The following is a 22,306-nucleotide window of genomic DNA, read 5'->3' on the forward strand; positions in this document are numbered from 1 at the left end:
GAAACATTTGATTACATAGACTCATTTCAAGGCACTAGTCGTGAGAAACTCCATGTGCCAGCATGCTGCAGTGCGGGGTTCTCTCTCGTACCTTGTACCCGCCCATGCGGTCCTCCTGTCGGAATGGTCGGCTGTTCTTCAGCCAGCGCATCTTAGGACGTGGGTTGCCCCCGGCAGCACAGCGAAACTTGACTGTGTTGGCAGCAGGTACAGCATGTAACCTCTTCTCCATCTTCTCCAGCATCGTCCAATAGGGCGCCCCTAAAGTCAACATGTCAAATTAGATTTTCTCCATCTATAGCAAAACAGGAACCTATAACATATGATATTTGGGAAGTACCAGACAGTACCAGAAAGTTTCCATTGTTACCACATAGTTTATTAGTTAAAACCATGTCCCAAATGGCACTTTTTTTTTTTTTTTCTTAAAAACTGCATTGTTGGTTAAGGGCTTGTAAGTAAGCATTTCACTGTAAGGTCTACACCTGTTGTATTCGGCGCATGTAGCAAATAAAATTTGATTTGATTCGATTTATATAGCGCACTATTTTTGACCAAAGCCCTATTGTCCGAGGTGGCAAGCCCTAAACTGTTAGTCACACTCCCCTAGCCCCCTTCACAACACTGGGCTGTATGGACTTACAACCCAGCTTTACAACCCAGTTTTACAACCCAGCCATGGCTTCACAGGCTACGTCCCAAATGGCACCCTATTCCCTATGGGCCCAAGTCAAAAGGATTGCGTTAAATAGGGAATATGGTGCCATTTGGGACGTAACTACAGTTCACACTGGAAACACTTAAAACTCAAACACATTTGGTCTCTTTTGAGGGTTGCAGGACGCGTTGCCAAGAGGGTAACTAGACCATCACATCCATTTAATCTAGTTGCAGTTAGTGTTTTTTTTTCACCCTTGAATAATCATTATGTTCCAGAAGGGAGAAAGATTATTTCACGTTTGTTGTGAGTGAGAGATGTTTGGTTTGTAAAGGGTAAGTTACCCACACAATGATCACGCTCCTTCATTCAAACACACCCCCACAGGGTTGTATAGGAAGTTAGGAACACCCCTTTTCTGTCTGGCCTACATACTGTAACTGCAGCTCGTTCACCCCATATCTCTCCTTTTCTGTAGTTCCCTGAAGCCCCCCCTCTTTCTCTCCCTCTTCCTCTTTCACACACACACTTTATCTTCTCTCTCTCTAGCTCTCTCTCGGCACCTGGGAGAGTGATTGCATAAGCAGATGGACTCAGAAAGAAGAGAAACTTGGAGCGAAACAACACAACTGATGTCCTCCCCACCATCACTTCCTATATCTATCTTACAGGAGCAGGGAGAAGAGGGGGAACACTCCAGGGTTACTGTAGCCTTTAGACACTCCTTTAGCCTTCTTGGGCCTCTGTCCTTCTCTTTCCACCTCTCTCTCCCTGTTTCAGCCCCTCTTCCCACTCCTCTCTTCCGTCCACCAGAGAGCAATCAGAATACTATCAGAGTCGGTCACCTCCCATCATTTTCTCTGGCATGCAAACCGGACAGTACACACATACTTTGATACAGAAGAAGTAAACCATGCTCTTCCTTCCAGGATGAACCAACGCACTATAATTAGACTAGTTAGTCTCTTTTAAGCCCATTTCCTTCTCACTCTGTCCCCTATTTCTCGCCATCTTATTTTCTCTTTCAACACTCCTCCCTACAGACACACAGACAGTCAGACAGGTTAAGGTGGCGACTGCCCCCATTCAGGAGCTCGTCTCTCTCAGGTGAACTCTGACCCCGGAGTGGCAGCAGCTGCGTCTGATGATGAGCACGGGACATGATGGTATGATGGTGAAAGGTGACCGGGTCTGTTTCCCATGCTCCGCTCGTCCGGAGGTAGCGAGACTTCAAAGAACCCCCAACCTCTGTCCAGATGAGGCCAAACTCTCACTGACCAACTGCTGTGGCCCCTAAGACCCCTCTGTGGCCCCTAGGACCCTGTGTGGCCCCTTAAGCTCTCTGGATCCAGATAGCTTCTCTTGCTGTTTACTCTGTGGCAGTCTGGGGTTAGCTCAGGTTATCTATGTCTCCAAAACAAGAATGTGCTTAACGTTCAGAATGAGGAGTGAGGCACAAACATTAAGTGTCAAATGATAGTATTAATTGCTTTAAAGTTGTACATTTGCCCCATACTGTAGAGTTGGTACTACAGCTACATATACTGTATACCTAGGACAAACATAACAAAGCAGCTAATGATAATAGACTATTAAAAGCTTGTAAATTGTACCCTACAGATGTTTCAAACGAAAACAAACGGGAGCAATTAAGGTTGATCTCCTTAACAGGCCAGAGAATTAGTTAGAACAGCAGAACCAATGGGAGTGGAACCCCATATCCACTCTGACGTCAATTCTGCCCCGAAAAACAAAGCCTCCTCCATGATCCTTCCGTACGCCTTGCTTGTCTCCTCCAATCACAGCCAACCTGACGCTGGGCAGGGGGTACAACTTAGCTCATAACCTTTTCTCCCAGTGTTTTAGTGGGGGCCAGGTTGTGACTGTGTTGTTGTTCAATCTCTTTTTAAGAAAGTGGAATCAAAGTGTACAGAGTACGAGCTGAGGCAGACACTGAAATCTAACCCATTGGGCCTTAGAATGGCCCCAAGCACAATGCTCAGACCCCCCTTCTCCTTCCCTCCTTCCTTTTTTCCTTAAAAAGCCTCCACAACCCCCCTCCAGAAATGGGCCAAGGGCCAGAGCTTCACAGCGTACACAGAGAAGTGCTGGTGCTGATCCAAACCAGAACGCTGTAGTTAAAAGGCCTCAACCTTCCCCTCGTTTTCCTCTCTTCCCCCACTCTTCCCGGGTTTTGAATTCTTAGAAAAAACACCAGGAGAAAATTCAACTGAGCTGCCAGAACAGTTTTTACTTTGCTTTCAAACAGCTTATTACCACCAGAAACAGTTTTTTTTCTTTCTCTCCATTTTCCTCCCCTTACAGAGTTCCTAGACGACATATTTAATGGATTTCAGGCAATTATAGTCAGTGAAAAGTGGGGGAGTTGAGCCCACTATTAGGCGCGGTGCGTGTTGACAATTTTAACAAGATGTGGAAGCCCTCTTCTTCACTTTGGCCCTGTGATACACACACACATCTCATCACATACAGCCCATCTCCCATCTGGTCCCTAACCCTGTCCAGATGGGAGCATTTCATAATGGATGAGTCCAGCTGACTGGCTCCTTGGGGCCTGACTACCTGAGAGATGCCGGCTACAGTAGGAATGTTAGGAATTCCTCTTCCCTGGAGCGCCTAGAAGGCCTGGGAGAGATAGGCTTACAAACATCACCCTCACAATACACACACACATACACATACACATTCCCAGCAGACACACACTTCCAGACTCACTACATACACAGGAATGCTACAGTACAGCTGAGATCTCATTGCAGATTTGAACTGATGAAACTACCAGATTTAGTAACACTGTGCACACAACACACAAAAAGACAAACATTTAGGAGTATAGTAACTTTGGTCATGATGACATTTGACCTGATGGTCGAAAGTCCAAACCATGGACCTCAGCTCCACAACAGTGTTATTATATAACAATGAGGGTAAAAACAACCAAAGAAAATGACAACCTATTTGCTGAGTTCACATATTGCCCTAATGCCCCCACTACAGAAGACAACGGTCACAGCCTCTCCTGCCCTGTCCCCACACTGTCCCCACAATACTATGCCCATACTCACTTATCTGCTCTCCGTCCGCCCCCACATCCTCCGATCGCTCTGTGTCGTCCTCATCGTCCCCAGACGAGATGGCATCTGTAGAGATGACCACGGTTACTTACTGCTATCTCTGCCACCACTCAGGACAGCTCCAGCCATACACATACACTCACACACATGCACACACACATGCCTTCACACACACACACACGTATACACACACACTCACTGCAGCACATGCTCATACATGCACTGATGTGTTTAGGTGAGGTGGCAGGATCAGGTGATGTAATATTGACGTTTACACTGTTCACAAAATCATAATCATACGTAACCAAGGACAGATACACTCACACATACACTCACACGCATGCACACACACATGCCTTCACACACACACACGTATACACACACACTCACTGCAGCACATGCTCATACATGCACTGATGTGTTTAGGTGAGGTGGCAGGATCAGGTGATATAATATTGATGTTTACACTGTTCACAAAATCATATTCATACGTAACCAAGGACAGCATGACTCACTGACGTTTGTAAGAAAAGTTGAATAACTACAACTACATGACCCAGAAAACCCTCCCATTCCACAACCCTTCCATGGCCATTCCCCAACTACCACCCTATTAAAAAAGCATCAAAACCTCAAAAGATCAGGGATGTAGGAGCATCTTGGTTCTTCACAGGTAAAGTAGCCAAAGCCACACTGCAGTCCAGCAATTGTATACCTTGCCTACTCTGCCAATACTATCCACAGCTAGGTGCATGTGTACAGAGCCATATAGAGGCACAGGTGTATACTACATTTACACTCTTAGAAAAAAACTCAGGAGTTTGAGTAATCTGATGAAGTTTAAAAAGATACAGTTGAAGTCAGAAGTTTACATACACCTTAGTCAAATACATTTAAACTCAGTTTTTCACAATTCCTGACATTTAATCCTAGTTAAAATTCCCTGTCTTAGGTCAGTTAGGATCACCACTTTATTTTAAGAATGTGAAATGTCAGAATAATAGTAGAGAGAATGATTTATTCCAGCTTTTATTTCTTTCATCACATTCCAAGTGGGTCAGATGTTTACATACACTCAATTAGTATTTGGTAGCATTGCCTTTAAATTGTTTAACTTGGGTCAAACGTTTCGGGTAGCCTTCCTCAAGCTCCCCACAATAAGTTGGGTGAATTTTGGCCCATTCCTCCTGACAGAGCTGGTGTAACTGAGTCAGGTTTGTAGGCCTCCTTGCTCGCACACGCTTTTCCAGTTCTGCCCACAAATGTTCTATAGGATTGAGGGCTTTGTAATGGCCACTCCAATACCTTGACTTTGATGTCCTTAAGCCATTTTGCCACAACTTTGGAAGTATGCTTGGGGTCATTGTCCATTTGGAAGACCCATTTGCGACCAAGCTGAAACTTCCTGACTGATGTCATGAGATGTTGCTTCAATATTTCCACATAATTTTCCTTCCTCATGATGCCATCAATTTTGTGAAGTGCACCAGGCCCTTCTGCAGCAAAGCACCCCCACAGCATGATGCCGCCACCCCCGTGCTTCACGTTTGGGATGGTGTTCTTCGGCTTGCAAGCTATCCCCTTTTTCCTCCAAACATAACGATGGCCATTATGGCCAAACAGTTCTATTTTTGTTTCATCAGACCAGAGGACATTTTTCCAAAAAGTACGATATTTGTCCCCATGTGCAGTTGCAAACCGTAGTCTGGCTTTTTATGGCGGTTTTGGAGCAGTGGCTTCTTCCTTGCTGAGCGGCATTTCAGATTATGTCGATTTAGGACTCGTTTTACTGTGGATATAGATACTTTTGTACTTGTTTCCTCCAGCATCTTCATAAGGTCCTTTGCTGTTGTTCTGGAATTGATTTGCACTTTTCGCACCAAAGTACGTTCATCTCTAGGAGACAGAAAGCGTCTCCTTCCTGAGCGGTGTGACAACTGAGTGGTCCCATGGTGTTTATACTTGCGTACTATTGTTTGTACAGATGAACGTGGTACCTTCAGGCGTTTGGAAATTGCTCCCAAGGATGAACCAGACTTGTGGAGGTCTACAATTTTTTTTCTGAGGTCTTGGCTGATTTCTTTTGTTTTCCCATGATGTCAAGCAAAGAGGCACTGAGTTTGAAGGTAGGCCTTGAAATACATCCACAGGTACACCTCCAATTGACTCAAATTATGTCAATTAGCCTATCAGAAGCTTCAAAAGCCATGACATCATTTTCGGGAATTTTCCAAGCTGTTTAAAGGCACAGTCAACTTAGTGTATGTAAACTTCTGACCTACTGGAATTGTGATCCTGTGAATTATAAGTGAAATAATCTGTCTGTAAACAATTGTTGGAAAAATGACTCGTGTCATGCACAAAGTAGTTGTCCTAACCGACTTGCCAAAACGATAGTTTGTTAACAAGAAATTTGTGGAGTGGTTGAAAAATGAGTTTTAATGTCTCCAACTTTAGTGTATGTAAACTTCCGACTTCAACTGTAGGTGTGAGAATGTTTTAAACTGTACCTATATGGGAATATTTGTGCATGTAATCATTTTACATATACAGTACTGACATAGTTAATATATTTTCCATGATTGTTTTTATTTCAAATTAGTATGTTCTGTATTTTAAAAAAACACACCCATCATTATCATATTTCCCAACATGCTCTATTGCAGGTTGATTTTAAGAATTGTTTATTTCAATATCTGTGTTTTTGTATGTACAGTGGCTTGCGAAAGTATTCACCCCCCTTGGCAATTTTCCTATTTTATTGCCTTACAACCTGGAATTAAAATTGTTTTTTGGGGGGGTTTGTATCATTTGATTTACACAACATGCCTACCACTTTGAAGATGCAAAATATGTTTTATTGTGAAGCAAACCCCCAAAAAATAATACTTTGTAGAGCCTCCTTTTATAGCAATTACAGCTGCAAGTCTCTTGGGGTATGTCTCTATAAGCTTGGCACATCTAGCCACTGGGATATTTGCCCATTCTTCAAGGCAAAACTGCTCCAGCTCCTTCAAGTTGGATGGGTTCCGCTGGTGTACAGCAATCTTTAAGTCATACCACAGATTCTCAATTGGATTGAGGTCTGGGCTTTGACTAGGCCATTCCAAGACATTTAAAGTGTACAGATACTACAATCTCTGCTGTGGATCTTTGCAGCTTCTTCAGGGTTATCTTTGGTCTCTTTGTTGCCTCTCTGATTAATGCCCTCCTTGCCTGGTCCGTGAGTTTTGTTGTGGTGCCATATTCTTTCCATTTTTGAATAATATATTTAATGGTGCTCCGTGGGATGTTCAAAGTTTCGGATATTTTTTTATAACCCAAGCCTGATCTGTACTTCTCCACAACTTTGTCCCTGACCTGTTTGGAGAGCTCCTTCGTCTTCATGGTGCCGCTTGCTTAGTGGTGCCCCTTGTTTAGTGGTGTTGCAGACTCTGGGGCCTTTCAGAACAGGTGTATATATACTGAGATCATGTAACAGATCATGTGACACTTAGATTGCACACAGGTGGACTTTATTTAACTAATTATGTGACTTCTGAAGGTAATTGGTTGCACCAGATCTTATTTAGGGGATTCATAGCAAAGGGGGTGAGACTTTTCATACATAGACTTTTCCATTATTTATTCTTTCAAATATTTTGAAACATGTTATTTCTTTCATTTCACTTCACCAATTTTGACTATTTTGTGTATGTCCATTACATGAAATAAAAATACAAATCTATTTAAATTACAGGTTGTAATGCAACAAAATAGGAAAAATGCCAAGGGGGATGAATACTTGTGCAAGACACTTGATTGATTGGTTGATTAATCTTATGCTACACAAAGATAAATAACATATATTTTTCTAAACTAATCCAATCTGTTAGTAGTTTGACTTAATATACCAGTTAGTGAGATGGTTGTTCCAGTTTACATGATTTAGGTAGTATCAATAATCAATTTGGAGGGTTGAATACCGGGAAACAGGTTACTGAGTTTTACCGCCCAAACCCACTCCCTTTTCCCAGGATAAATAACTGCGAGAAACTGGTAAATTATTATAAATTACTTCTATCAACAGCATGACTTGAAATTGAACTGCTAAATAATGTGATGTCTAAATCTGGCTTCTCTATGGCCTTCTCTCTGCTATCTGCATGATCAATCATCAACGCTCAGGGTGGGGACAGACCGCGCATCTCAGTAGGAGCGCAGTTCACAATGCATGTATCATCTCATCATGGTAACTTTTTGAACTTTTGAAGGAAGAGAATGCGTGCGACGGCGGTAGGCTATAACAGTTTTTTATTCAGACCGTCACCCATAACCATTCAATCTTCGTGAAGAGAAGTGAAGGACGTCTACATCTTATTCTAGTCCTATGTTATTCAAGCATGTCATTATAATGATGAAGATATAGCCAACAAAACTAATTTCATTTAACTGTTGAAAGCAAGGAAGAAATGCAGCAACAATAGAGAGAGAAAGAGGAGGACAATATTAGGGGAAATATTATGTAGGGCTCAGGTAGTATCAGGCTTGAATTAAACCCAGACATATTTATATACTTTATATGCTTTAGAATGACACTTTCGGTTTTGGCGGGAAATACCAGGTCACCCGGGAGAAAAGTGATTTATTCTTGGGATGGAACATTTGTAAAATACCGGGCAAATATTCAACCCTAATGTACGCCACCCTGGCTGTCATTCTAAATACAGGTTGCAGGTGATTAAAATGTCCAATTGTTGGGTATCCTCACTAATTCCTATTGGGATTCCAATAGGAATTACACATCACTTTGCAAGCCAGCATAATGTGACTTGCAGGCCTAATGTGGTCTGTAAATCAGGAGTTTCCGACCGCTGTGTTAGGGTATAACTAGGCCCTGAAAGAAAGGCCTTATGATATACTGTATGCAATGTATTGTCATAAAAAATATGTAAATAAGAATGGTAGAACCGTTCATGGAGGGTTCTAGGAAGAACCCTTTAAAGATGAAAGGGTTCTATGAAGAACCTTTAGAGGATAAAAGGGTTCTTGGTAGAGCTCTTTGTAGAGGGTTCTACGAAGAACCATTTATAGAGACTTCTAGCTATTACAATTTACAGAGGGTTCTATGAAGAACCCTTCATAGAGGGTTCTAGGTAGAACCCTCTGCAAAGGGTTCTACCTAGCACCAAAAAGGGTTCCCCTATGGGGACAAACCGAAGAACCCTATATGGTTCTACTTAGCACCTTTTTTTCTAAGAGTGTAGGACCTACACTATGACCAACCCTACCTTTGTCTGTCCCTGTCCTGCCCTAGCAGGCTGGTTGGCTGGCTCGTTTCTCCCAGCTCTGGCTTATTGGCTGCTCCCTGCCCTGACAGGCTGGCTGGCTGACTGGCTGGTTACCCCCTGTCCTGCCTCCTGCCTGGCTCCCTGACTCACCTGTGACGTTCACTATGAAGCAGAGCGTGTCGCTGCCCTGAGGGCCCACGGTGCTGCATGCGTACAGGCCAGAGTCCTTGGGCGAGGCGTCGAGGATCTGCAGCACCTCCCGCTCTATCAGCGTGCGGTTGTTGACCCCCAGAGAGGAACCGTCCTTAGTCCAGGTGATGGTCCCCACCTCCCCAGGCAGAGGGCAGTTGAGCTTCAGCAGTTCCCCCGGGTGCACCGAGCACACGGTGGGCTTAGAGATTTGGTATTTGGTCGGAGGCTCTGCAGAGCGAAGAAAAGGGAGGAGGAGGCCAAGGAGGGGTGTGCACAGAAAGGAGGGAAGAAAGACAGGGAGAAAGGTGGGAGAGGAAGAAACAAGCAATAGTGTAAGAAATAAAAAAATAACACCACATAAACCCATGGATGCACTTAAATCAACGTAAAGCCAAGAGGAGTGATACAGAGAGAGAGGAGGCCCAAATTGTTTAATCTTAAAACCATAAATTAGGATGACAACCCTCATTCAGCCATACCCTTTACATTATCTTTAGTGTTGGGTTGTGTTTTCATGTGTAGGGCGGCAGGTAGCTTAGTGGGTAAGATCATTGTGCCAGTAACCGAAAGGTCGCTGGTTCTAATCCCCGAGCCGACTAGGTGAAAAATCTGTCGATGTGCCCTTAAGCAAGGCACTTAACTCTAATTTCTCATGTAAATTGCTCTGGATAAGAGCGTCTGCTAAATGGCTAAAATGTAAAGCATGCAGTTATGGCCCAAAGCAGAGGGTAGACAGTGGCGTGGAGGCGGAGCCTGTGAGAATAACGACCAATCATTGTGCCCAGACAGATAGACAGACCCCCTCCCTTTCAGCACAAATACCAGGCAGCCAATGTGAGTACAGCAGGGAAAGACAGATACCTCCAAAATAAAAAAATATATACACTAAACAAAAATCTACATGTAAAGTGTTGGTCCCATGTTTCATGAGCTGAAATAAAAGATCCCAGAAATGATCCATACGCACAAAAAGCTTATTTCTCTAAAATGTTGTGCACAAATTTGTTTACATTCCTGTTAGTGAGCATTTCTCCTTTGCCAAGATAATCCATCCACCTGACAGGTGTGGCATATCAAGAAGCTGATTAAACAGCATGATCATTACACAGGTGGACAATAAAAGGCCACAAGTTTTGAGGGAGCATGCACACCATGTTAATTTCTCTATCATAAGCCTCAAATGTCATTTTAGAGAATTTGGCAGTACGTCCAACTGGCCTCGCAACCAGAGCACGTGTAACCACTCCAGCCCAGGACCTCCACATCCAGCCAATATCCAGCAACTTCGCACAGCCACTGAAGAGGAGTGGGACAACATTCCACAGGCCACAATCAACAGCCTGATCAACTCTATGCGAAGGAGATGTGTCGAGCTGCATCAGGCAAATGGTGGTCACACCAGACACTGACTGGTTTTCTGATCCACGCCCCTGCCTTTTTTTTAAGGTATCTGTGACCAACAGATGCATATCTGTATTCCCAGTCATCTGAAATCCATAGATTAGAGCCTAATGAATTTATTTAAATTGACTGATTTCCTTATATGAACTGTAACTCAGTAAAATCTTTGTAATTGTTGCATGTTGCATTTATATTTTTGTTCAGTGTATTTTTAAAATCCCCTACTCCCATCAGAAAGACAAGCCAGACAAGAAAGGGTGAAAGCTGTTTTATAGCCTCCCTTTGCCTTGATGACAGCTTTGCACACTCTTGGCATTCTCTCACCTGGAATGTCACCTGGAATGCATTTAAATTAACAGGTGTGCCTTGTTAAAAGTTAATGTGTTGAATTTCTTTCCTTCTTAATGCCTTTGAGCCAATCAGTTGTGTTGTGACAAAGTAGTGAGGTATACAGAAGATAGCCCTATTTGGTAAAAGACCAAGTCCATATTATGGCAAGAACAGCTCAAATAAGCAAAGAGAAATGACAGTCCATCATTAATTTAAGACATGAAGGTCAGTCAATATGGAAAGTTTCAAGAACTTTGAAAGTTTCTCCAAGTGCAGATGCACTATGCGCTATGATGAAACTGGCTCTCATGAGGACCACCACAGGAAAGGAAGACCCAGAATTACCTCTGCTGCAGAGGATAAGTTCATTAGAGTTACCAGCCTCAGAAATTGCAGCCCAAATAAAGTAACAGACACATCTCAACATCAACTGTTCAGAGGAGACTGTGTGAAACAGGCCTTCATGGTCGAATTGCTGCAAAGAAACCACTACTAAAGGACACCAATAATAAGAAGAGACTGGCTTGGGCCAAGAAACATGAGCAATGGACATTAGACTGGTGAAAATGAGTCCTTTGGTCTGTTCAAATTGGAGTTCAAATTGGAGATTTTTGGTTCCAACCGCCATGTCTTTGTGAGACGCGGTGTGGGTGAACGGATGATCTCTGCATGTGTATTTCCCACAGTAAAGAATGGAGGAGGAGGTGTTATGGTGTGGGGTGCTTTGCTGGTGACACTGTCTGTGATTTCAAGGCACACTTAACCAGCATGGCTACCACAGCATTCTGCAGCGATACCCCATCCCATCTGGTTTGGGCTTAGTGGGACTATCATTTGTTTTTCAACAGGACAATGACCCAACACACCTCCAGGCTGTGTAAGGGCTATTTTTACCAAGAAGGAGAGTGATGGAGTGCTGCATCAGATGACTGGGCCTCCACAATCCCCCGACCTCAACCAAACTGAGATGGTTTGGGATGAGTCGGACCGCAGAGTGAAGAAAAAGCTGCCAAAAAGTGCTCAGCATATGTGTGAACTCCTTCAAGACTATTGTAAAATCATTCCAGGTGAAGCTGGCTGAGAAAATGCCAAGAGTGTGCAAAGCTGTCATCAAGGCAAAGGGTGGCTATTTGAAGAATCTCACATTTCAAATATATTTTGATTTGTTTAACACTTTTTTGGTTACTACAATATTCCATATGTGTTATTTAATAGTTTTGATGTCTTCACTATTATTCTACAATGTAGAAAATAGTAAAAATAAAGAAAAACCCTTGAATGAGTAGGTGTTTTCAAACTTTTGACCGGTAGTGTACAACCATGGTAAATCTAGTATCAAACCTCTGCCTTGATTTGACGCACTCAGTCTACAGATTTCAACACTCAGTAAAGCCCTTCATTACAACAACAAAAACTTGGTAGAGGTGCAACATTTTGGGATCGTTTATTGCAATATTATTGCAGTAATGTGTGTGTGCGTGTTTTCCATTAAAAAAAATATTGTACGTGGCTAACGTCTCTTAGACAGTCTACATTTGGCTGACTGTACAGTAATAGTTAGAGGCATAGTACAGAGGCACTCCCAACCTTTCCTGTACCTCAGCACACCTCCCTAAGTACATTCCTCCTTCATTGCCTCAGCACACCCCTCGGCAGGAAGAGAACGTTTATTCCACTCGCAGGCAGCCGGCCAGGCCAGAACGTGTGTGCAAGGCTCTAAGCACTCCCCCCAGGCACATTGCCCCACACAGGTATAGTTCCGGTACTGTGATATTTTTTTATCTTTCCTTCACTCCGGAAATAATTAAGCCCTCCCTCTCCACCCACCACCATCACCCACTGTGTGTGGTCTGGGGAGGAGTGTGTGTGTTGATTGATGGGGGCTATATTCACCATCTTTGTTTTTTTTCCCTACATAGTTTTCCATACTACTTTAATTTCATCATTATTGACCCTTGCGTTTCCCTCCATTGTGTGATCAAAGCCTATGGAAAGAGCTGTTGTGTTAGCCTGTTGCCTTCCACTAGGCCTGATTCAGGCCCTCAGTTAGGGAGCTAGGCCTCTCTGTCTTTCTGTCAACACAGGTGAGAGAGAAGGGGTGTACAGAAAGCCAATATACACAAAACTGAGAGGGGATGGCCATATACTATGACAGGCACCATGCATCGCACACACAGAATGGGGGGTGGGGCAGGACATGGTTAAATAATTCCAAATGGTGAACACTTGGAAAGGCATGCTTAAGTGTTACTTTGAGGTGTTGTATCTCTCTTCTCTGCTGTGTGTACATCTGTCCATCTTCATCAATGCCTCTCCTCCCTCATTCCTCTCTTTCACGTCTTCCTCCTCTCCTTTTCCTCCTCCCATGACTCTGTTGACCTGACCCTGACCCCATCCCTAAACCTGTTGACACCTTCTGGATTCCCAATTATTCATGGGAAGCATGGGGACCACCACACTCACACATCGAAACACACACACACTCCAAATTCACTAACCATAACCCACACAGCAGATTGTGGCCATGGGCTTTGTTACAATGCAGCATCTCAGTGGAGGGCTGAGTTGAGGGTTTGAAAACCACCTCTCTTTCACGTCTTCCTCCTCTCCTTTTCCTCCTCCCATGACTCTGTTGACCTGACCCTGACCCCATCCCTAAACCTGTTGACACCTTCTGGATTCCCAATTATTCATGGGAAGCATGGGGACCACCACACTCACACATCGAAACACACACACACTCCAAATTCACTAACCATAACCCACACAGCAGATTGTGGCCATGGGCTTTGTTACAATGCAGCATCTCAGTGGAGGGCTGAGTTGAGGGTTTGAAAACCACCTCTTTTCAGCTCATTCTCCTCCTTCTACACCACGGGGATGTGTTCTGATATTAACTCATCTTACTCCTAGACACCTCTCTCCCTGACCCCATCCCTAAACCTGTTGACACCTTCTGGATTCCCAATTATTCATGGGAAGCATGGGGACCACCACCCTCACACATCGAAACACACACACACTCCAAATTCACTAACCATAACCCACACAGCAGATTGTGGCCATGGGCTTTGTTACAATGCAGCATCTCAGTGGAGGGCTGAGTTGAGGGTTTGAAAACCACCTCTTTTCAGCTCATTCTCCTCCTTCTACACCACGGGGATGTGTTCTGATATTAACTCATCTTACTCCTAGACACCTCTCTCCATTCCTACCAGTCAGCTCTCCCTCCCTTTCTCCCCATCAAAATAAAAATAAAACTCATTACAAATATCTTGCTGCGTTTTGTAAACGCAGATCTAAAATGCTTCTTATTGTAATTTCTGCTCAGCATTAAACACATTTTTTGCTTCAGTTGCACTTCTCCACTCAGATGAGAATTCACGAACGGGCATTCTATCAAAAGACAATGCTCTGACTGATGTGTAGCTACATCTCCTGTACTTTTCTCGGTGTAGCCAGCCTACTTTTCTCCGGTAAAATGCAAGATTAACTTTAAGCAAAACATTAGGAAATGTAGCTGGTTACATTCTTTCTATGATAAACATTAGAAATATGATGGCCATTCATCGTTTTTTGCCAACAAATATGTGCTTTTTCATTGTCTCATTTACCTGTGTGGCTGCCAGCCAAATAGTGTTGCACTTCTGTTGTCATCTGATGACAATGAAGCTATTTTCTGCCGAATGTGTTGCACTAATGTATTTTCTGTGAAGGAAAACTATAGTTGCACGTCCCTGATCACTCTATTGAAGCCAAAAAAACACCAGACTTTCAATATAAAACGCGACCCCTGTCAATACACAGCTGGACTCACCTGCTCCCGCTTTCTCCCATTCTGCTATTTACAAACAAACACATGACTGGCTCAACTGCTCTGGGGAACTACGGTAAGCTTCATAATGCAAAAATAATGTGACAGGTGAAATGAAGAACGCGATCATACGCACAAGTTTGACGGCCGGTATTTACTTAGAAATTAGCTAAAAATATTAACATGTATTGAAAAACATTTCAAAGTTATCCCATGGCTTTTTCCAAATACCCCGGTATACGGTATATTCGGTATACCGCCCAAGCTTACTACCAGCCTACCTGTCAAGAGATGAGTCTCAGCTAAACCCTGCCTATACGAGCTGTTGACATGTTGAGGGATGACGTTGGTCTGACTCTTGCCGTTTGATAATTCCAGACGTCATTCATATTTGGACATGCACACGAACATATATTCTTTGTTCTCTCTGCTATCATTTCAGCAAGCTAGCTAGCTATCAATGCATTATCTAAATTGCACAGCTATATATCAATGCATTATCTAAATTGCACAGCTATATATCAATGCGTTATCTAAATTGCGGCCGCGAATCCGCCATAGAAATAGAAAGAATATAAGCTCAGGTAATATGGATAGCCTAACTATTGAATGCTTTGGAGCATGTATTGGATGGATAGGATAAAGTAATCCTTCTACCCCCCCCCTAAAAAAAATAAATAAATAAATAAATAAAATTGTTAAGTGGTTATCCCACTGGCTATAGGGTGAATGCACCAATTTGTAAGTCGCTCTGGATAAGAGCGTCTGCTAAATGACGTAAATGTAAATGTAAATGTATTGAAGTAATGGGCAAGTTCGTTTTGCATGGCCGGGTGCACCGGGTGGGTTGGAGATTTCTCTTTAGGATCAATAGAATGGTCGAAAATGAGCAAACTCTGCACACCGGGCAATGCAAAATGAATTTGCCTAAAACTTTAGTGGTCAAAACCATTCATCTTGGAGCGACAGGGGGAGCGGGGTTCTAAAATGCAATACTATCACGGAATTTTACCATTTATATGACACAGGTTTCTCAAAACAACGTTTGAGGATTTTACATTTTGTGGTCGTCGTCTTCAAAGTTGTTTCCGTGGGTCTCAAAAAGCTAAATTAGCATGACACGAGCTGAATTAAATGTAAAAGGCTTTGAAAATAGAAAGCTTAGTATACGCTCAGTGCTCCGTTGACATTTCACAGAGATACGCTTGTTTTTGTGAGAAATCTTCAAAATATAACAAGAATTTTGAATTAATATGAAAAGCGTATACTAAAATATGAAAACACTACATCATGTCTCATATACCCATCTTACCTCTATACTGTTTTATGTCCTGCGGATTCGAGAAGAAAGATGACGAGTTAAATGGGAAAGTGAGCCTGTCACATAGCCAGTAGCCTTAATTCTTGCACAGAATCCAGCCTAGCTGACGCGATGCAATTTTCCAGATTTTTGACAACTTTTTCTCTGGCCTCCATTGATTTAGTGACCCTAATTCTGGCCATCCTACAAGGGTAAAAACGTGAATAACTTTTGAACGGATTATGATATAGAGACATGAGGGTTTGACCATAGGTTTTCTTAGAGGATTATCTACACAATGAACATATGTGCTTTTGATTGGACACCCTATAATGATGATAGTCCATGGGCCAGAGGGACAAATTTCACATATTTGGCCACTTTGGGGTGGAAAAGTCTAATGATGATTTTCATTAAGGTCCATGACTGTCGGTTATATTTTGGTATGATACCCATGTATCGGAGGTAGCTAAATGTGGGTATCACTGCATTATATGTTATGACCCCTATACGTTTAGTTGTGCTAACAGGATTGAGGGTATGAAATGTAATATTTTATTATCAGGGAACAATCTTCTCAAACTAAGGATATTTTATATGTTATTAACTTAATAAAAACAACACACATTAATGTATGAAACAATTGGAATGATAATGACATCTCTATGGGTGCACTTTGGGGGGGTCAAAGGTCATATGTGAACGATCTGCTCGATTCAGACTTATGTAGCAACATTTGAAATGCTGTTTTTTACATTGGATAAAAGTAGAGACTCAAATCAAATCAAATCAAATTTGCCACATGCCTGGAATACAACAGGTGTAGACATTACCGTAAAATGCTTACTTACAGCCCTTAATCAACAAAGCATTTATTTTTTAATAAAAAAGTAAAATAAAACAACAACAACAAAAAAGTGTTGAGAAAAAAAGAGCAGAAGTAAAATAAAATAACAGTAGGGAGGCTATAAACAGGGGGGTACCGGTGCAGAGTCAATGTGCGGGGCACCGGCTAGTTGAGGTAGTTGAGGTATTATGTACATGTGGGTAGAGTTAAAGTGACTATGCATAAATAATTAACAGAGTAGCAGCAGCGTAAAAAGATGGGGTGGGGGTGCAAATAGTCCGGGTAGCCATGATTAGCTGTTCAGAAGTCTTATGTCTTGGGGGTAGTAGCTGTTGAGAAGCCTTTTAGACCTACACTTGGCGCTCCGGTACCGCTTGCCGTGCGGTAGCAGAGAGAACAGTCTATGACTAGGGTGGCTGGAGTCTTTGACAATTTTGAGGGCCTTCCTCTGACACCGCCTGGTATAGAGGTCCTGGATGGCAGGAAGCTTGGCCCCAGTGATGTACTGGGCTGTACGCACTACCCTCTGTACTGCCTTGCGGTCAGAGGCCGAGCAGTTAACATACCAGGCGGTGATGCAAACAGTCAGGATGCTCTCGATGGTGCAGCTGTAGAACTTTTTGAGGATCTGAGGACCCATGCCAAATCTTTTCAGTGTCCTGAGGGGGAATAGGCTTTGTCGTGCCCTCTTCACGACTGTCTTGGTGTGTTTGGAACATGATAGTTTGTTGGTGATGTGGACCCCAAGGAACTTGAAGCTTTCAACCTGTTCCACTACAGCCCCGTCGATGAGAATGGGGGTGTGCTCAGTCCTCTTTTTTTTCCTGTAGTCCACAATCAACTCCTTTGTCTTGGTCACGTTGAGGGAGAGGTTGTTATCCTGGCACCACACGGCCAGGTCTCTGACCTCCTCCCTATAGGCTGTCTCATCGTTGTCGGTGATCAGGCCTACCAATGTTGTGTCGTCGGCAAACTTAATGAGGGTGTTTGAGTCGTGCCTGGCCATGCAGTCATGGGTGAACAGGGAGTACAGGACGGGACTGAGCACGCACCCCTGAGGGGCCCCCGTGTTGAGGATCAGCGTGGCAGATGTGTTGTTACCTACCCTTACCACCTGGGGGCGGCCCGTCAGGAAGTCCAGGATCCAGTTGCAGAGGGAGGTGTTTAGTCCCAGGATCCTTAGCTTAGTGATGAGCTTTGAGGGCACTATGGTGTTGAACGCTGAGCTGTAGTCAATGAATAGCATTCTCATGTAGGTGTTCCTCTTGTCCAGGTGGGAAAGGGCAGTGTGGAGTGCAATAGAGATTGCATCATCTGTGGATCTGTTGGGGCGGTATGCAAATTAGAGTGGGTCTAGGGTTTCTGGGATAATGGTGTTGATGTGAGCCATGAGCCTTTCAAAGCACTTCATGGCTACAGACGTCAGTGCTACGGGTCGGTAGTCATTTAGGCAGGTTATCTTAGTGTCCTTGGGCACGGGGACTATGGTGGTCTGCTTGAAACATGTTGGTATTACAGACTCAGTCAGGGACATGTCAAAAATGTCGGTGAAGACACTTGCCAGTTGGTCAGCACATGCTCGGAGTACACGTCCTGGTAATCCGTCTGGCCCTGCGGCCTTGTGAATGTTGACCTGCTTTAAAGTCTTACTCACATCGGCTACGGAGAGCGTGATCACATAGTCATCCGGAACAGCTGGTGCTCTCATGCATGCTTCAGTGTTGCTTGCCTCAAAGCGAGCATAGAAGTGGTTTAGCTCGTCTGGTAGGCTTGTGCTACTGGGCAGCTCGCAGCTGTGCTTCCCTTTGTAGTCTGTAATAGTTTTCAAGCCCTGCCAAATCCGACGAGCATCAGAGCCGGTGTAGTACGATTCAATCTTAGTCCTGTATTGACTCTTTGCCTGTTTGATGTTTCGTCTGAGGGCATAGCGGGATTTCTTATAAGCGTCCGGGTTAGAGTCCCGCTCCTTGAAAGCGGCAGCTCTACCCTTTAGCTCAGTGCGGATGTTGCCTGTAATCCATGGCTTCTGGTTGGGGTATGTACGTACGGTCACTGTGGGGACGACGCCATCGATGCACTTATTGATGAAGCCAGTGACTGATGTGGTGTACTCCTCAATGCTATCTGAAGAATCCCGGAACATGTTCCAGTCTGTGCTAGCAAAACAGTCCTGTAGCTTAGCATCTGCGTCATCTGACCACTTCTTTATTATCCGAGTCACTGGTGCTTCCTGCTTTAGTTTTTGCTTATAAGCAGGAATCAGGAGGATAGAGTTATGGTCAGATTTGCCAAATGGAGGGCAAGGGATAGCTTTGTATGCGTCTCTGTGTGTGGAGTAAAGGTGGTCTAGAGCTTTTTTCCCTCTGGTTGCACATTTAATATGCTGGTAGAAATTAGGTAGAACGGATTTAAGTTTCCCTGCATTAAAGTCCCCGGCCACTAGGAGCGCTGCCTCTGGATGAGCGTGTTCCTGTTTAGTTATGGCCTTATACAGCTAATTGAGTGCAATCTTAATGCCAGCATTGGTTTGTGGTGGTAAATAGACAGCTATGAAAAATATAGATGAAAACTCTCTTGGTAAATAGTGTGGTCTACAGCTTATCATAAGGTACTCTACCTCAGGCGAGCAAAACCTCGAAGCTTCCTTAGTATTTGATTTTGTGCACCAGCTGTTGTTTACAAATATACACAGACCGACACCCCTTGTCTTACCGGAGTCAGCCGTTCTATCCTGCCGATGTAGCGTATAGCCCACTAGCTGTATGTTGTCCATGTCGTCGTTCAGCCTCGACTCAGTGAAATATAAGATATTACAGTTTTTAATGTCCCGTTGGTAGGATAAGCGTAATCGTAGGTCATCTAATTTATTTTCCAATGATTGAAGATTGGCTAACAGGATTGATGGAAGAGGCAGTTTACTCGCTCGCCGTCGGATCCTTACGAGGCACCCCGACCTACGTCCACGATATCTCAGTCTCTTTCTCCTGCGTATGACAGGGATTTGGGCCTTGTCGGTGTCTGTAGGATATCCTTCGCGGCCGCCTCGTTGAAGAAAAAATCTTAGTCCAATACGAGGTGAGTAATCGCTGTCCTGATATCCAGAAGCTCGTTTTGGTTATGATGGCAGAAACATTATGTACAGAATAAATTACAAATAGCGTGAAAAAACACACATAATAGTACAATTGGTTAGAGCGCTGTAAAACGGCAGCCATCTACTCCGGCACCATCAGTTACCAGTCAGAGCTAGAAAATTGTTTATCATACACTACAGTTGAGGAACAATGGGAAAGTAATTCTGCTTTGAAAGTTGATAAACTTGTAACCTCACTTTTGAGAAAATGTCCCTTGAATGTTTTGGTAAACCTACTGGAGAGCTCTTCTTTGTCTACACCCATTCAGCATCGTTCACACCCTCTTTCTCTTTAAGGATTCACATGTGAGGACATGTACTAAACAACCAAAGATTTCAAGACTAAAGGCTGGTTTATACTACGGGTGTATTCATTAATTCAATCTGGAGTGCCAGAGTGCGCCCTGGGCATTCATAAACTCAGAACGTTGTCAGATTGTCGGTTCGTAAATTCAGAGCGTTTCGCTCTCGGAGCGCTCAGAGCGCACACTGGACACTGGCTGAGGAGTAGGGTTGATCCGAGCATTCTGACCTAACAACAGCAGTCAGGCTCCCAAGCTAACTGGCTAACATTGGCTAGCTTGCTAGCTACTTAAAGACACATGAGAGAACAGCTCACTCTGAACCTTTTACTCGCCCTAGCAGAGCTGGTTAGGCTGTTTTTATGTTATCCAGAGCATTGGTGACTGTAACTGTGCTGCTGGCAACAATTTAATTAAGCTTTTTTGCCGACGTTTACTGACACCGGCCATATTCAATGGGTGTTGAGCGTTTGTAAATTTGTCAGTTATTCTCTGCTCTGGCACACTCAGACGAGAGTGCTCTGAAATCGGAGTAGATAGACAGAGCGAATTTACCAGCTACGTCTATCGACAGTTGTCGCAGTGACATCAAGAACATTCTATTGAAATGGTTACTTGCATAGTGGAGCCTTTTGTTTAGACATGTAGCTAGCTAGCTAAACAATTAACCATAATCCCAACTCATAACGTTACTACCCTGCATGTATCTGCAGGTAGCTAACCAACCAGGTTCAATGTTAGCTAGCTAACATTAGGCTATAACTAGCAATGCAAATACACGTAACGTTAGCTAGCGAGCCAGCCAGCTAACATTAGCTAGCTACCTAACAGTACGCTTTAACTTGAAATGAAAACGACTTTCTGACAAAATTAGAAACGTGTAATAACTGAAAATGAAGCTAGCTAGACTATCTCTGTCACGGATGCCATGGTTGCCCTTAATTTGAAGATGTAATCCAGAGACAGGTGTTTTATACAGCATTCTGTGTGTTCTCTTTTCGACTCCCTCTGCATATTTGCAATCAAAGGCCAGAATTTACTCCATCTCCTTAGCTATCATACTCTAATTCCACCGGGCCTTCCACTGATTTCATAACTCAGTCTTCCAGAAAGTGGAGAGCAACACTTTGATACCTTAAAAAAAAAGCCCCATTAGAAAGGATTACCTACAAATACTGACCAGCTCATATTATAGACAGAAGCGTGCTACATGGCAGACCAATCCGAACTCATCTCTCGGCATGTCCAGCCCATCCATTATTTCAGCCAACCATGGCTAACAGGAAGGTTCCTGTCTTTTTCCATGGCTAAACCAACTAGGCTCGTAATTTAACAATTGTATTCGTATTTACAGATGGCTTGCAAGTTTGTTATTAAGGCACATGAAAGTTCACATGTTCCAGAAGGCATTTCTGCCAAAAAACGCATTTTGATTTAGAAAAAAAGGTTTACATTCAAATGGCTCTCCTGTGAAGTAGTGACGCCTAGTTCCCTGAAACGAGTCACATATGTACGCATTTTGGGGTATCTCAAGCCAGAATGGACAGTATTGGGATGTGCTCTATTATCATATGGTACCCTAGATGATAACTACACCAAATTTCACACAGAACAAGGAGATCCATTGGGGAAGTTTTTTAGATATATACAGTCATCATAGATGTTGTCGATAATCAGTCCCAGCAGCCTATTTTCATTCAAGATGGTCGCCATTCATTTAAATGGGAAGGAACTGCATTGATTGAGCATAATAATAATAAATAATATGCCATTTAGCAGACGCTTTTATCCAAAGCGACTTACAGTCATGCGTGCATACATTTTTGTGTATGGGTGGTCCCGGGGATCGAACCCACTACCTTGGCGTTACAAGCGCCGTGCTCTACCAGCTGAGCTACAGAGGACCACAGCATGGCCATAACTGAATAAAGAATTGGTGTAATAAGACCAATAATGGCTTAAAT

General features: G+C 43.4%; 1 protein-coding gene across 4 annotated transcripts in view; it reads right to left on the minus strand.

The window, feature by feature from the left end:
• LOC121568030 (fibroblast growth factor receptor 2) overlaps positions 1–22,306 on the minus strand; it is a 111,432-nt gene that overhangs the window by 66,850 nt on the left and 22,276 nt on the right. For all 4 annotated transcript variants that reach the window (XM_041878595.2, XM_041878585.2, XM_041878578.2 and 1 more), the window contains exons 3-5: positions 9,174–9,443; positions 3,745–3,819; positions 92–261 (exon numbers count right to left, since the gene is read on the minus strand). In XM_041878595.2, the coding sequence (XP_041734529.2) occupies positions 92–261; positions 3,745–3,819; positions 9,174–9,443 (515 nt within the window). The remainder of the gene's footprint in view (positions 1–91; positions 262–3,744; positions 3,820–9,173; positions 9,444–22,306) is intronic.

This window comes from Coregonus clupeaformis, chromosome 1, assembly GCF_020615455.1.
Source record: "Coregonus clupeaformis isolate EN_2021a chromosome 1, ASM2061545v1, whole genome shotgun sequence".
NCBI lineage: Eukaryota > Metazoa > Chordata > Actinopteri > Salmoniformes > Salmonidae > Coregonus > Coregonus clupeaformis.